A 15,469-nucleotide genomic window follows, 5' to 3' on the forward strand; every position below is an offset into this window, starting at 1 on the left:
CTTTATCGCCAAAAAGGCGAGTGCCATCAAAGGGCATGTCCATGAGTGAGTTTTGGACATCTGGCGAGAACATAGTAGATCTCAACCAGGCGTGGCGACGAAGCGCCACAGTCATAGAAATTGCCATAGCTAGTGAGTCTGCGGTGCCCAAACCACACCAAATGGTTAACTTAGCCGCATCTTTACCCACAGCAACAGCTTGGGACAGCACAGCTTGGATCTCTTCAAGACACTAGGCAGCGACTGTGCAACTGTATCCCACACCGCGTGGGAAAAGAGGCCCAAGAGGCATGCAGTGTTCACCGACCGCAGCCCTAAGCTGGCCGAAGAGAACAACCGCTTGCCGAACTGCTCCAGCTTCTTAAGAGTCCTTATCGGGCGGAGCCTTAGGAAAGGCACTCTGGAACATCGAAGCTTGGATGACCAGGTTCTCGGGCATAGGATGAGTGGTCAGAAAGGCGGGGTCACCCGGCACCGGGCGAGGATGCCTGGCGACGTTCTTATCCACAAGGGCCCCTGTGGCTGGCCGCGACCAACTGCCCTGTAAAACGTCAGTGAGGGCTTCATTAAATGACCGCAGGGGCTCCGACGCCGTCTTGAGCACCTCAGTGAGGAGATTAGTTTTTAGGGCCACCGTAGGGAGATCAAGGTTGAGGAACTCAGCTGCCCGATGGTAGGTGGGTGAGAGGCAAACCCTGGGTCAGAGGAGACATCAAGGCCGCCGGCCTCCTCTAAGGCATCCGCCCAGTCCTGTTCAGAATCACACTGACAAGCAAGAGGGTCCTCGGACCCCTCCCAGTCGTCCTCAACCTCCGCCGTATGTAGTACAGACCGCGGCGGCAGGGACAGGGGAAGGAACAAACGGGGCAGGGACAGGGGAAGGAACAAATGGGGCAGGGACATGGAAAGGAACAAACAGGGCGGGACGGGGCCGAAAAGACGCCGTGTCCCAATGCGGATCCCAGGTAGGGACAAAATTGTCCTGGAACTGGGGCAGGGCGGAACAAATGGTATCCACTGTGGCGCCTGAGGCAGAACGGAGGGTGGCGCTGGAGCCGGAGCCGGCAGAGTGACACCTTGTGGCGCCGTGGCCGGAGCCAGCGACGCAGGATCCTGCGGCGCCAGGGCAGGAGCCGGCGGCAGCGCCAAAGGCTTGACAGGATCCCGACACGGACTGCGGGGCCCAAAGGCGTGCCGGCGGGAGCCCGAGGCCTAAACAGGCAGTCCATGTTAGCAAGAAACTCTTGAACCTGTGCGGGAGTCGCCAACGGACCCGTGTTAACAAATTTCAAAGCAGACAATTGATTTTTATGAATTGCTGAAAGATCTACTTTACAAAACAAAAACAATGAAGCTTAAAAGACACTGGACTATTTCAAAATAACACATTCAAAAAGTCACATTTTTGCAATAGGTTTTTCAGATTGTGGGCCTAAAACATTTAGACATCCCACTGGATGACCTGCTTTTTGTTTAAAATGCATATAACGAAAATAAAAGTAAGCCTTTAGTGAAAAATTGGCATACATTATTTTTATGCAAACATCAATTATATTTGTTCCACTAAAATGTTACATCTACAACAAGCACATCATACATATATGATACAATACCTTCATCCTCAGTTACTACAAATAAATGACATGAGAAGGCACTTGTAATTACTATTGATTGGTTGCTATGTAACATGTCTATGTACGCACTTTAAAATGTCTTCTAGAAAATGCCCTATGCGGTAAGTTTATATACAAGACCACAGAAGATATCTAAACATATTCAAGATTGTATTTATTTTGATACCGTGAAATTAAAAACAATTAAATACGTAAAAGGTGCATGTATGCTCTAATAATCTTGAGGAACAAGTTATTTACCTTCAGTAACGCTTTTTCCGGTGAATAGAGTATCTGCCTGTGGATTCCTCACCATTTGAATTATCCCTTGCGTAGCATTCCACTGAAACTTTATTCATAGCTCTCCCACATCGACGAGGATGTCACAATGCAATGGCTCCGGTCGCAACTCCGCGTGACATCGTCGGAGCCATAAAAAGATCTCGTCAGCATCCTGACATCAGTTCCACCAATTTTTTCTATGCCTTCAAGGCGAATGGGCGAACCGAAAACCTTTCACAAGTATACAGCATATACAACATTTCCACAAGTATACATACAATACCATATAAGCAGAAATGAAAACTGGAAATTCTGAATATAGACATTTCCAAGTGTCAAGAATCACAACATTTTGAATAACAATGAAATTAAAGAATTTCATACTACAAATCTTTTCGGTATAAGTAGACAGGTAACGGGAGGTGGGTGGGTCAGTGAGGAATCCACAGGCAAATACTGTATCCACCAGAAAAATTGCTACTGAAGTTAAGTAACTTGTTGTTCTGATGGATACATCTACCAATGGATTTCTCACCTTTTGAATTGAATCCTCAAGCAGTCTCGTTCCTGGAGGAGGGTGCCCGCCTGCCTATACCAAAAAATCCTGCAGCACAGAACGGGCATACTGGCCATCCTTCATCAGCTCTGAGTCTAAACAATAATGCTTCACAAAAGTGTGGAGGGATGCCCAAGTTGCTGCCTTGCAGATGTCTACAACAGGGACACCTCTAGTCAAAGCCGAAGAAGACCTAGCTCTGGGGGAATGAGCTTGAATACCTTCAGGAGGATCCTTCTTGGCGAAGGTGTAGCAGATCGTGATGCAGAGAATGATCCACCTGGACAGTGTTCGCTTCTGGACAGTCTTGCCCTTCATTTTTCCCTCGTAACCAACATAGAGTTGATCGTTCAGCCTGAAGTTTTAAGACCGGTCCAGGTAGAAGCTGACCACCTCGTGGGATCCAGGCGATTAAGTCTCTCCTCCTCCTTTGAAGGGTGAGAGGGAGGATAGAAAGTGGGTAAAGTGATAGATTGTCATAGGTGAAAGGGAGTGACCACATTAGGCAGGAAAGCAGCTCTGGTCCTAAGAACCATCTTATCTGTATGAATAGAGGTAAAAGGAGGCTTAGAACTAAGACCCTGTAGCTCACTAACCGTCCTGGCAGAAGTAATCACAATCAGAAAACTTGTCTTGAATGATAGAAGTCTCAACGGACAACTATGCATTGGCTCAAAAGGGGACCCCAACAGGAAAGTAAAAACTACATTTAAATCCCACAGAGTCATGATAAATGTAGTGGAAGGAAACTGTTAGTGAGACTCTTAAAGAACCTCATGACTGTGGGAGACGTAAACAAAGAGGGTTGGTCTAGTAAACAAAGAAAGGCTGACAAGGCAGACAAGTGGCCTTAAACAGTTGCTACTGCACAACTCGGTTGAGCCAAGGAACGAGCGAAAGGCAGAATATCAGATAAATGGGTCTGCAAAGGGTCAATTGATCTCTCTCCACACCATTTAACGAACAGGGGCCACTTACCAGAACAAACAGATATTGTGGAGTGTCTCCTGGCCGATAATATACCATCCACCACATCCGATGGGAGAGATAATAAACTCAGTTTGCCCCGTTCAATCTCCAGGCATGAAGGTGCAGGCTCTAGCATTGGGGGTGCAGAATCTGCCACTGCAACTGCGAAAGGAAGTCTCCCTTGAAAGGGAGACAAAGCGGAGAGTGCGATACGATGTGAAGAAGGTCTGTGTACCACACCCTTCTTGGCCAATCCGGGGCGATCAATATGACTTGGGCACGGTCTTGGCGTACATTCAACAGAACACCAGATATCAAGTGTATGGGAGGGAACGCATAAAGAAGCGGAGACCCCAATCTAACCGAAACACGTCCCCTAAATCTCCCCGCATCGGATACTGGAGACTGCACAACGAAGGGCGCTCTTGTGAGTTGCAAGTAGGTTCAACCAAGGAAACCCCCACATCCTGAAAATGTGATGGACCACCTCCGGATGAAGACGCCACTCGTGATCAGCAGAGTATTGCTTGCTGAGACTGTCCACACGCACATTCAGCACCCCAGCCAAATGATTTGCATTTACACAAATCTGATGGTCCTGAGCTGACGATACGATCCTACTCCTCTCTGTTTGTTGATGTACCACATCACTGTAGTGTTGTCCGTCAGGACCTGAATCGACTGACCGTGAAGGGAGCGAAGAAAGGCTTTGAGAGACAAATGAAACACCCGCATTTCTAGAAGATTGATGTGAAACAATCTTTCCTCTGGAGACCAAAGGCCCACGACCTACAGATCCCCCAGATGAGCTCCTCATCCCAGAGTGGAGGCATCCCAGGTTGCCCGGAAAACTCCACCATGACAGCTCCGCTGCAGCGTTTCTGGAGATTCTGACCACCTCCCCGAGATCTCCGTTGTGTTGAAACCACTGCCTGCGGAGGCACCACTGGAGTGCCCTCATGTGCCAGCGTACATGGTTAACCAACAGTATGCAGTAAGCAAAGAGACCGAGCAGGTGCAGAACCTTCAGGACTGGAACAGCCGCTCAATCTTGAAACATTGGAATCGTACCCAGGATGTCTAGAATCCTCTGAGGAGGCGGGAAAGCATAACTCACAGCAGTGTCCAGTTTTGCCCCTATGAACAGGTTGCGCTGAGAGGGCACAAGGTGAGATTTGGGTACATTTATCGAAAAACCCAAGTCGAACAACATCTGCGTTGTCACTTGCAGATGATGCAGCACCATCTCTAGCGACTTTGCCTTGAGCAGCCAGTCGTCCAGATAGGAATGCCCAACCTCCTAAGATGTGCTGCAACCACCGCCATCACCTTTGTGAAAACTCATAGTGCAGATGTAAGACCGAAAGGAAGGACCGCAAATTGGTAATGTCTGGATCCCACCATAAAACGGAGATACTTCTGATGCGACTTCTGGATGGGAATGTGAAAATACGCATCCTGTAAATCGGTCAACACCATCCAGTCTTCCTGCTGCTGCGCCAGAAGATTCTGAGCTAGGGTCAACATTTTGAATTTCTCCTGTTTGAGGTAAAAATTCAAGATCCTGAGGTCTAGGATCTGTCTCAATCGCCTGTCCTTTTTTAGGATCAGGAAATACTGAGAGTAGCATCCCTGACCCCTGTCCTACTTTGTAACCCCCTCTCTTGCACCTTTCTGTAGCAAAGATAGAACCTCCTGCTGCAGAAGCAACAGATGGTCCTCCGAACACCAACCATGACGAGGGGGGAAAAGAGGGGGAAAATCCCGGAAAGGAAGGGCCTATCCATTTCTATGACATCCAAAACCCAGACATCTGATGTAACAGATTTCCAATTTCGTAGAAAATGGGACACCCGACCTCCCACAGGTCCAACATGCTCTAAGATGGGGGATCTAGAGCTGCTTCCCTGCGGAACCAGTTGGGGGAACATGTGAGGAGGAGACTTGTTGGCGAGCTAAGCCTCGCAGGCGACCTCTACCTTTCCCTCTGTATGTTGTATACAGCTGTTGTTACTGTTGCTGCTGGGCTCGAAATGGAGTACCCTTTCCAAAGCCCAGAAATCTTCGATAACCAAAGCCCCTAGGTTGAGACTGCAGGCCTAGTGATCTTGCGGCGGCTCTACTGTCTTTAAAGCGTTGAGTCCTGCTTGGATCCGAAAAGTCTAGAGCCATCAAAAGGTAAATCCAACAGGGTGGCCTGGACATCAGAAGAAAAACCAGACGCCCACTCAGCCAGGCAAGCTTCGTAGTTGCCACTGGGGAATCAACCACTCTAGCCACATCCCTGACCCCTGTCCTACTTCGGAACCTCCTCTATCACACCTTTCTCTAGCAAAGATAGAACCTCCTGCTGCAGAAGCAACAGATGGTCCTCCGAAAACCATCCTTGACGAAGGGGGAAAGGAAACTCCCGGAAAGGAAGGGCATATCCATTTCTATGAGATCCAAAACCCAGAGCTCTGATGAAACAGATTTCCAATTTTGTAGAAAATGGGACACCCGACCTCTCACGAGTCCAACATGCTCTAAGATAGAGGATCTAGAGCTGCTTCCCTACTATTGATCTTGCGGTGGCTCTACTGTCTTTAAAGCGATGAGTCCTGCTTGGATCCGAAAAGTCTAGAGCCATCAAAAGGTAAATCCAAAAGGGTGTCCTGGACATCAGAAGAAAAACCAGACGCCCCCTCAGCCAGGCAAGCTTCCTAGTTGCCACTGGGGAACCAATCACTCTAGCAACAGAGTCTTCCATGTCAAGCCCAGATTGAATAACTGGACGGGCTGTAGCATGAGTGTTCGACAGCACCTTCGCAAAATGGCCCTGGACATCCACTGGGAGTGTAGGGATCACCTCTTTAGCCGAACCCATCAACGAATGGATGTAGCAACCCAGTAGGCACGTTGTGTTTGTCGATTTTAAAGCCATACTAGCTGATGAAAATACCTTTTTGGTCCATTGCTCCATCTTTTTTGAATCCCTTGCTCCATCTTTTTTGAATCCCTATCTCCAGGAGTGGGCGGAAAAGAGCCAGAAGAATGCTTTGAAGAGCATTACGCCTAAACAACCAAGCTCTCAAGACAAGAGTGCGTGTATCCGGAGGCACAGCTTTGTACCGCCTTGCCATCGATCTGGACATAGATGGGTCAGACATAGGCTTTTGCAACACTTCTAGAATGGGCTTCGTCAAAGCCTCATTAAATGGGAGCAGAGGCTCTATCAACATTAAAGGAAAGTGAAGAACCTCAGTCAAGATGTTTGATTTAATCTCCACAGTGAGCAACTGCAAGTCCAGGAGATCAGCAGCCTTCCCGGTTGTAAGAGACCTCCTGTGAAGGAAGACTCTTAGGAGAAGAGAGTTCCCACTCTGGAGCGTATCTATCCAACTAGCCCTTCAATTTTGAGTTTGAAGCCCTTCAAACTCATGCATGGGATCCACTATTTCCCTTTCCTAAGCCTCTTCCTGTTGCTCCAGGAATTCTTCCTCCTCCAAAAGCCTCCGTGCCTCTCTTCTAGACCTTATCTTGGGTACAGGCGTTTGCGATGCAAGATGCGGCGCTGGTGACTTCAGAGCTGGCGCCAATGGAGGCCTTTTCAGGGACGGCCGGAGGCGCCATACGAAGTCGAGATGGAGCCGGACCAGAGCCGGATAATAATCCATCCTCCCCCCCACCCCAGGGATGGTATCGGCGTCAAGAACCTCAGCGTCAGGAGAGGCCAATTCGGGGTCATCTGCATAAATAGCATAAAAGGTGCCTGGGCATAATGAGGTGGTAAGCCTGTGTTGAATGACAGCGGTCCCACTGGACCTGCATTTAAGAAATGCGAAGGATCTGTTCCTGGAGCTAGAACAGGTGGGTACAAATCTGATACCGCCTGCTCAAGAACCGTCTGAAGTCGCAAGGCATGATCTGGCTGCGGCGTCGGAGACACTGGAGCCGGGGCGGAATGGTCAGATGCAAAGGAGTCAATATCCTGGGCGGAGAGTCCCTCGGAGTCGGAGAATGAGTGGGGGTCACCTGAGGTGAAGGGGAAGAAAAATACTACATAATTCCTGTGATGCCGTAAAGCTGGGGACACTAACTTCGGCAACTTGCCCTTAGAAGAGCGACGTCTGGAGCCATGAAGCTGCTTCTTATAGTGCTTCCTCTACGACTTTGAGGTGTGCGGAGTCGGTGACTTTGTCTTCGATCATGTCCTTCTCTGACCCCTATTCTGCTTCTCTACCCTGGCCATCAACAGTTTCGCTTCCATCTCCTTGAGGGCCTTTCTTATTCATTCAGCGACACGAAGAACATCCCTCGATGTCGTGGTCAGACGACAGGTACCAAAGTCAATCATCATGGGGTCCGTGATGGACATATGACACCCGCATTTCCTACAAGGTTTAAACCCAGACTTCTTCTGAGCAGCCATCGCACTGCACCAATTACGGATGACTATAACAATATAAAACTACTAAAATATGGAGAGTCCCAAAAAACCGTTAAGCGGCGAATAAGGGAACCGAAGTCAGCACACTGATGAAGTTTTGTTATGGCTTTGATGACGACACGCGGTGTCGCGAGCGTAGCCGTTCCATTTTCACGTCCTCGTCGATGTGGGAGACCTATGAGAAAAGTTTCAGTGGAATGCTGCACAAGGGATAAGTCAAAAGGTGAGGACTCCACAGGCAGATGTATCCATCAGAAAAATCTTTTTTCCCAAACTGAAAGATTTAGAATTGTAAATTAGGAATTAGTTTTGTTTCTAGTCTTACTTTCATAAAAAGGCTGAATTTCCATTGTTCAAACACATATTTGATGTAATATCTGAATATCGTGTACATAGATCGTTATAAGGGATGCAAGCAGATAATAAAGAAACACCAATCTATTTGTATGTTAGATCCCAAAGTGCGTGATATAATGAGGTCAAGCTCTCAATAAAACATAGGGGCGGCTGAACTTTTCGCTGCCACTATTTGAGAACGATAAAGCAGATGATGAAAATATAGATGTGTCTTTCATGTACAAGCTTTTAGACATGTCGCACCCCTCAGTAGAAGACTGGTATGCCCCCTTTGCCTCCTGCACACTTACAATTTCAGAACTGTCTGATGGCGTCACAGCAGAATCTGGACCTTCCGTAGTCGTTTGCGAGCTATCACTGATGGGTGAAGATGCCTGCGTGGTGCCTTCATTTGTTGGGTCAGACTGAACTGTGCTGATTTGGCTGGAGCTTCGACTGAGCATATCAGCCTCATCTCCTTCAGTGGCCGTGCTGGTCAGATCACTACTGTTCAAATCTACAGACTCTGACTGCAACGTATGTTGGGACCGTGGCTGCTCCGTGATTATGTCATGTGCTGTCGATTCCGGTGCTGCTCCTGAACCAGCAGCAGGAGCACCAGAAGGAGGTGCCACATCACCTGCAATTTCACTTTTAATTGAAGCTGCAGAGAGAAAAAGAAAATTACACTAATAACTTAAAGCAAAGATTTGTTCAGCAATTCAAAATGAGTTGTTCTTTGAAGCCAAAGGAGCACAAACGTATGAATTGAACAACTATTTATTGAAAAGCAATGCTGAAAGACCTGTCACTATTGTTTTCCTGGACAAATCTCACTAGATGACCGACATATAGACTGACAAGAAAAGTAGGAATCCATTTTGGAAAATATAAGATAATTATGGGAAGAGACTTCCCTCTCTGGAACAAATACATGGTAGAAGGTGTTCCCCTGAGGGAGAAAAGAGGCTAAAAGAAAAAAAAGAAAAAAAAGGATGAGAAAAACACAAACAAAACTCGTAAAAAGAGGCATGTGTACCAAACTCTAAACCACAGACCTAAAAGGAACAGGTGGTTGCAAGGGCTGTCAACATAGCAGAGGGCCACAAACAAAAATCAGGGATTCCTGATGGCTTGGCAGGGATATTTGTTGTGGAAACTGTACCTGATGAGGTAGGAGAACTATCAGCAACAAGCACTGGCAAAGCCAATAAGTCTCACCTTTGAGACCTATTGGCCTTTGCTAATGGTTTTAATCCACACGGCCCAGGATCCTTCATGCTGTGTAGCATGGCCATGGTAAAACAAATAGAAAAACCTGTTTACACGGCACCCAACATGATTTTGTAAGCACATGCATCACCTATGAAAAACACCTGAAAAATGACTTGCCCACTTTTTTGTTTTACTGATCGGAGTTAGATCAGTAGCTAAAAACAAAAAAATGCACAAAAGATTTTTTTACATTTTTTAAAGCGGGTTGGGGAGCGGAGTTGACTGGGTGGAATCAATGGAGGGAGTCGGAAACAAGAAGGGAAGTGCAGGGGGAAAAGGGAGCAGCAATGAAGAAGGCGAAGCAAACAGGTGAACGCAAAAGGGAAGAAGACTGAGAGAAGAATACAGAAAACAGGCAGAAGCACGTGGAAGGTAATAAGTATACGAGTGAGAGCTTACACAAAAACTAAAACTAAGCTTCCTAACATTGAGCACAGACACCAGGCAAACACAGACAAGGTAAAGAGGCAGTGTTTCATGGAGGGACTAACACAAGGCTGAGAAGCTGAGACAGGAATAAGAAACTGCCAAATAAGTGTGCCAAGAAAAGACAACCAATGGTAAGCAGTCAGCAGGCTTCAAGACCCTCTATGTTTATGGTAGGACACAAAATCCTTTGCAACAGACCGCATATGCAAAGTCTAGTAGGTTCGACCTACACATGCCAGGTGGGTATCCATATAATGGTGGCCTACTCTGCATGCTTTTTGTTTGCAGAAGGAGCATCCAAAAAAGTTGGGGTTTCTCTTTGCAAAATAAGAGCAAATTGGGATGTTCAGAGAAAGCTTCCCCTGCAGGACAGTCCTGCACAGGAAACAAATCAGCAATGAAAGCTCTGCCCATTGTAGTGCGGGGTCTCTGTCATTGTGACCTCTGGGATGGATGGTCAGCTGTGAAGAGGTCTATGACAGCAGAGCACGCGGAGTCTCTCCAATCAGCAAGATGATAGCTTCCACCTAAATGAGCGAGGAAATCCATGGGTTTGGCAGAGAAGCTGCCCTACCAATTAGTAATGAGACTTCCAAACCACCAAACCCAAAATGAGGCCCTCAATATTTTTAATTCACCTGCAGAGTGCAGGGGGTAAATATCAAAACTTAAACCGTTCATACATTGCATGTAGGACTCATTAAATCTCAGGAGTATTTCAATTTATTATTTCATTATATTTTCATGTAAAGGCTACAAATGCAATCACATGTATTTCAATTACAAATAGGACACAAAACATTCCCAAATACAATTCAATGGGTCATGAGTTATAAGTTAAATACTAATAAAGTTTTATGATATGTAAACAAAAAAGAGGGTAAAAATATCTTCTTACCCACAAAGGTTGCAGTTCCAACCTCAGACTTTGAATCAGGATCATCTTCTAAACCTTCCTCTTCACCCAAAAGCACTTTTCCTGAAAATGTAGCACATATTTTTTCCTTTTAGGTTTGCAAAACAATCTGCTTGTAAATGACAACACATTTCATACATGAAAATGTCTGATACGTCAATACATTTACTAGGATTACAAGTTTCCTTCAAAAGAGCAATTACTTTTCCTAGTATAAAAATTAAACATGTAAGCATTATTTAAATCAAGCAAATCTAGTTATTTCCACTCTGAAAAACACATGACTAGTCTACTGAATAATATACTTGGAGAACACTATATAACCTTAAGTGGATGATGGACGTTAACAATGAATTTATGGGAAAATGTAGTACCTAACATAGAAACGTTACAAAAGATAACTTGTTTTAATGGCTACTTTCTTCTCACTTATCTACTGAAAAACATACTGCACCAGTAATCATCAAAACAGGTAAACGATCTGGGGATAGTCTTGGGTAGCCTGCCAGCACCTCAGCAAACACTGAAAGTCTCCCTTGGAGTAGAGAAGCTATTCCCCTGCAGTCTGCAGGCACGGACAAGCAGCTCCCTGGCCTGACTGATGCCGCAGACTACCAAGAGATGGTAGTCGTGCTCAGTGAAGACACCAGTACCAACCGGAGTCGTGCCATACCAATCCCTGGGGTACTGTATTCCCTACACCAAACACTGACCGTAAGTGTTCGATTCAAACTCTCACCGCACCAAGACCAAGAGCCGTAGAGTGACATCCGCATCACTGAGACCCATTTTGAGAGTGGCCCAACAGCCTTGATTCCTCCTCTTCCCGTTTGTCCCTAACCGCGAGGTGCATCTTTGAGCACCAGCCCAAATGACTAAACCAATCTGCACCAGAGTCCCCCAGTCTGGGACCCGAAGAACAGGCTGTGCCCCGTGCTCCAAGACCCTTTGCGACCTGAGCCCTCGTTTGGGAGCCGTCTGACCTGCCTGCAAGGCTGTCTGTGCAAATTTTTTACGGTGGCCCCCCTTCTTCCAGCCTCACCAGCACCCTGCTCTGGTAGAACCCAGGCGGTTCCCAACGAACTGCTGGTAGGTCCTTGAACCTTGGCCCACTACTATCCCGATTCCAGAAGGTGAAGCTCTTAAACTGACTGTACCTACTTTATACGAATCTTTGACTTTTCCTCCCAGAGGATTGCACTGTGTGTAATTGCGCACAGGTTTAAACGCTTTAATTACCCGTGCATATTTTTATCTAACACTGTACTTACCTTGAAACAAAGTTCTTGAGTTTGAAATATATATTTAAAAAAGTTTTATTTTTCTAAATTGGTCTCGGATTTATTCACTGAAAGTTTCTCATTTATTCTCACTGTGATTACAACAACAAAGGCTTAGCTTCACCCACTGAGAAGCCTAACTACTCACCCACACTACCAAAAAAGAGAGCGTTCGTATTATCTACTTTAGCCTCTGTAAACCAATTGGGGACTCACTGGACTCGGCGGTGTACTTCTTTATAGTACACTTCTTAAAGAGACCAAAAGCTGGCCAGTTTTTCTGAGTTTTTTGGTAAGATGGAGAATTTAAGACGAAGTTTATTGTCCAAGGTGTGGAGAGACTTTTCAGACCGAGATACTGGATTTGGGAAAAAGTTACGCAGTAGAATAGGTTAGTTGGGATGAAATTGCAATGGAACCTTGCGGATGAACCGTGTGTTTGTCTTGAGAAACACATAATCATCCGTGAAATGCAAGAACGGTTCCTGTGTTGTGAAAGCTAGAATTTTGCTGACTCTTCTAGTGGAAGTGAGAGATAACAGAAAAGCAACCTTCCACATAAGAAATTTCGGATCCGTCTTGTGAATGGGATCCATAAGCTGTGAGAGAACCACGTGGAGATGCCATTCTCGGGGAGGAACATATAACAGGGGAAAAGCTCTGAACAACCCTTTGAATTGTTTGACTATTCTTGTGGAACAGAGAGAGGGAGGGAATGTGCGGAGCATCTGTACCTTGAAATTAAGGTCAGGTGAAGCTTCAGAGAAGCATGTACCAATCCTGATCTGGCTAGTGACAAGAGGTACGGCAGAATCCGTTCAGGTGATGCTTCCAGTGGATGCAGATCCGATTGTTGGCACCATGAACAGAATGGCTTCCATTTTCATGAATGTCTTGTTTGTAGTTTCCGCTCGTCTTAGGTAAAAATCTCCCGACAGTGTTGAGGGATATCTAATTCTTGGAACTCTCTGAATTCAGGAGCCATGAGTGCAATATTCAGGAGCCATGCGAGCAATTGGAGAGAGGCCAGCTCCTGGTGCAGGATCTGGCTGTTCCTCATCAAAAGTGTTTGAATTGTTGGTAGGCGGATGGGTTTGGACTCAGACAGCAGTAGGAGAGCTGTAAACCAATGCGGCCTGGCCTATTTGAGAGCTATTAGAATGAGGAGACAGTGCTCCATTTTCATTTTGTTGAGAATACTTGGTATGAGAGGGAAGGGGGGGGAGGGGAGCGTATGCATCAATCCCAAACCATCTCATTCCCCACGACCCGAAGACTGGGTATCAACTGACTTAGAGCTGGAATTTGGCATTCTTGTGTATTGCAAAGAGATTCAATGCTGGTTTGCCACACCAGGGCACCAGCTCCGACTGATCCAGTTCCCACTCGTGGCAACTGTCTTTGGTTCTGCTGAGAGTGTTGGCTAATGTGTTGTTCACTCCTGACATGTTCTCGGCTTCCAGAGATATATTGTGAGCTATAAACCAGTTCCAAAGGTCTTGAGCTTTCCGAGATAGATTTAGCGACCTTGTACCCCCTTGCATGTGGACGCAATACATGCATGATGTATTGGTTGTACATAGTAATATAAAAGCTCCTGCTAATCAATTAATCAGTTGTTTGTTGAGCGTCCCTACTCACCCGTAAGGGTCTCAAGGGGCAGGGGGTGTGTGGGTGCAGGTTCCAGTCCATCAAGGAGGGGGTCTGCCAAAGAGCCAGGTTTTGAGGTTTCCAACTAAGATGGGGAGCGATGTTGTCTATCTGAGGTGGAGCGAAAGGGCGAGGAAGAAGGAGAAAGAGGGGCCTCCCGATCTGGTCTTTCTGGTGCGGGGAACCACGCCGTAGGACAGCTGGGCTATTCGTGGATGAAAAGCTTGTAGGGTGAGAGATATCACTTTCGGTTTCAGGCGATTGATATGCATTGTTTTTTTGAAGTGTTGACCACTTCCCTTCTACTTGCAGGTCCTGCAAGTGGTCGCCCTGGCCCTCAAGGGAGGCATCAGTTGTGATGACAAAGTCAGGTGCTGAAGTCAAGAATGTGAAGCCTTTTGACAGATGAGATATTTGGGACCACCATGCTAACATTTCTAGCATCATTGAGGTAATGTTGATCAAGTCTTAGAAGGAGCCTTCCCGATAGATTCATTGTGCATGGAGCTCCTCTTGCAGTGGCTTCATCTTCAGTCATGCCAGCGGAACCAGGTGTATTGCGGATGAGATGATGTCCAGTAGTGACTTGAACAGCTGCACTGAAACAGACTTTCTTTTGGAAATCTTTAGGGCTAAATTTGACAACCTATTCTGCCTGTCTTGCGATAGACAGGCTTTGTTCTGGTTTGTATTCAGGTTGGCTCCCAGAAACATTATTGTCTGACTTGGGATAGTCGAGGATTTTGGATAATTCACTGTAAGGCCCAGCCTGTGAAACAGCAAGAGACAAGCCCTGGTAGCTTTGGTGGCTTGTTTTCTGAGCATGGCTTCTACCGGGGCCAGACAATTGGTGAATATGTGAGGAGAAGACTTGAGAACAAATGGGAAGAGTCTGAACTGGTAATGAACAGTGAAGCGGAGATAAATGCGGTGCTTGGGATGGATTGAAATGTGGAAATATGCATCTTGTAAATCTAAAGAGGTCATGTAATTTCCACTGTTCAGCAGGCACAGGATGCGGGAGAGAGTAATCATACAGAAAACTTACTTAGGTAGGAATTTCTTTCGCTTCCTGAGGTCTATTCCCCTGTTTTCTTTCGTACAAGGAAAAAACAGGAGTAGAATCACATGCCCTTCTGAGGACAAGTGACCTTTTCTTTTGCAATTTTGGCCAGCATTATTAGGGCTTTTTTCCTACATAAGTGAAGACGAGGTGGGTGTGCCCCCTTTGGTGGGTTATCAGGGTATGTCCGTAGTTTACTAGATCTAATACCCATCTGTCTGACGTGATCTCTTTCCGTTGAGGGAGATAGTTGGAAATATTTGCACCCAGATGAAGGGAAGGAGTGGATGTAGCTGGTACCTGGTCTAGGTCACTGTTTACCACCTGCATCTCAACCCAGGGGGTGGGGGGCTTCTGGCATGGGCCTGGTTTGTGATAGGCAGCCGAAGGTGGTGGACGGTAAGCCTGATGTTGGTAGGCGAGTCTACATTGATATTGAAAGGGTTTGTATTGTTGATAAACCCCTCTGTAGGTAGAGAAACATCTTCCTCTAGCCCCCAAATTGGCAATTTCTTAAAGTGAAGGGTCCCTGGGTAACTAGCAGTGTCAGTGCCCGTCTTTATCGGCCATAGCGTATCATCTATATTTTTCCTGAACAATGTTTCTCCGTCGTAAGCCATGTCCAAGATCTTCCATTGTACCTCTGGCCTAAAGGACAGGGTCTTAAGTCA

At 46.4% G+C, this 15,469-nt stretch overlaps 1 protein-coding gene across 2 annotated transcripts in view; it reads right to left on the reverse strand.

The window, feature by feature from the left end:
• Positions 1-15,469, reverse strand: part of HTT (huntingtin) — a 2,178,328-nt gene that overhangs the window by 1,834,334 nt on the left and 328,525 nt on the right. For both annotated transcript variants that reach the window (XM_086964158.1, XM_086964157.1), the window contains 2 exons: positions 10,788-10,868; positions 8,497-8,849 (listed from right to left, as the gene is read on the reverse strand). In XM_086964158.1, coding sequence (XP_086820284.1) covers positions 8,497-8,849; positions 10,788-10,868 — 434 coding nt within the window. The remainder of the gene's footprint in view (positions 1-8,496; positions 8,850-10,787; positions 10,869-15,469) is intronic.

The sequence above is a fragment of the Lissotriton vulgaris genome, chromosome 3_2, assembly GCF_964263255.1.
Source record: "Lissotriton vulgaris chromosome 3_2, aLisVul1.2, whole genome shotgun sequence".
NCBI lineage: Eukaryota > Metazoa > Chordata > Amphibia > Caudata > Salamandridae > Lissotriton > Lissotriton vulgaris.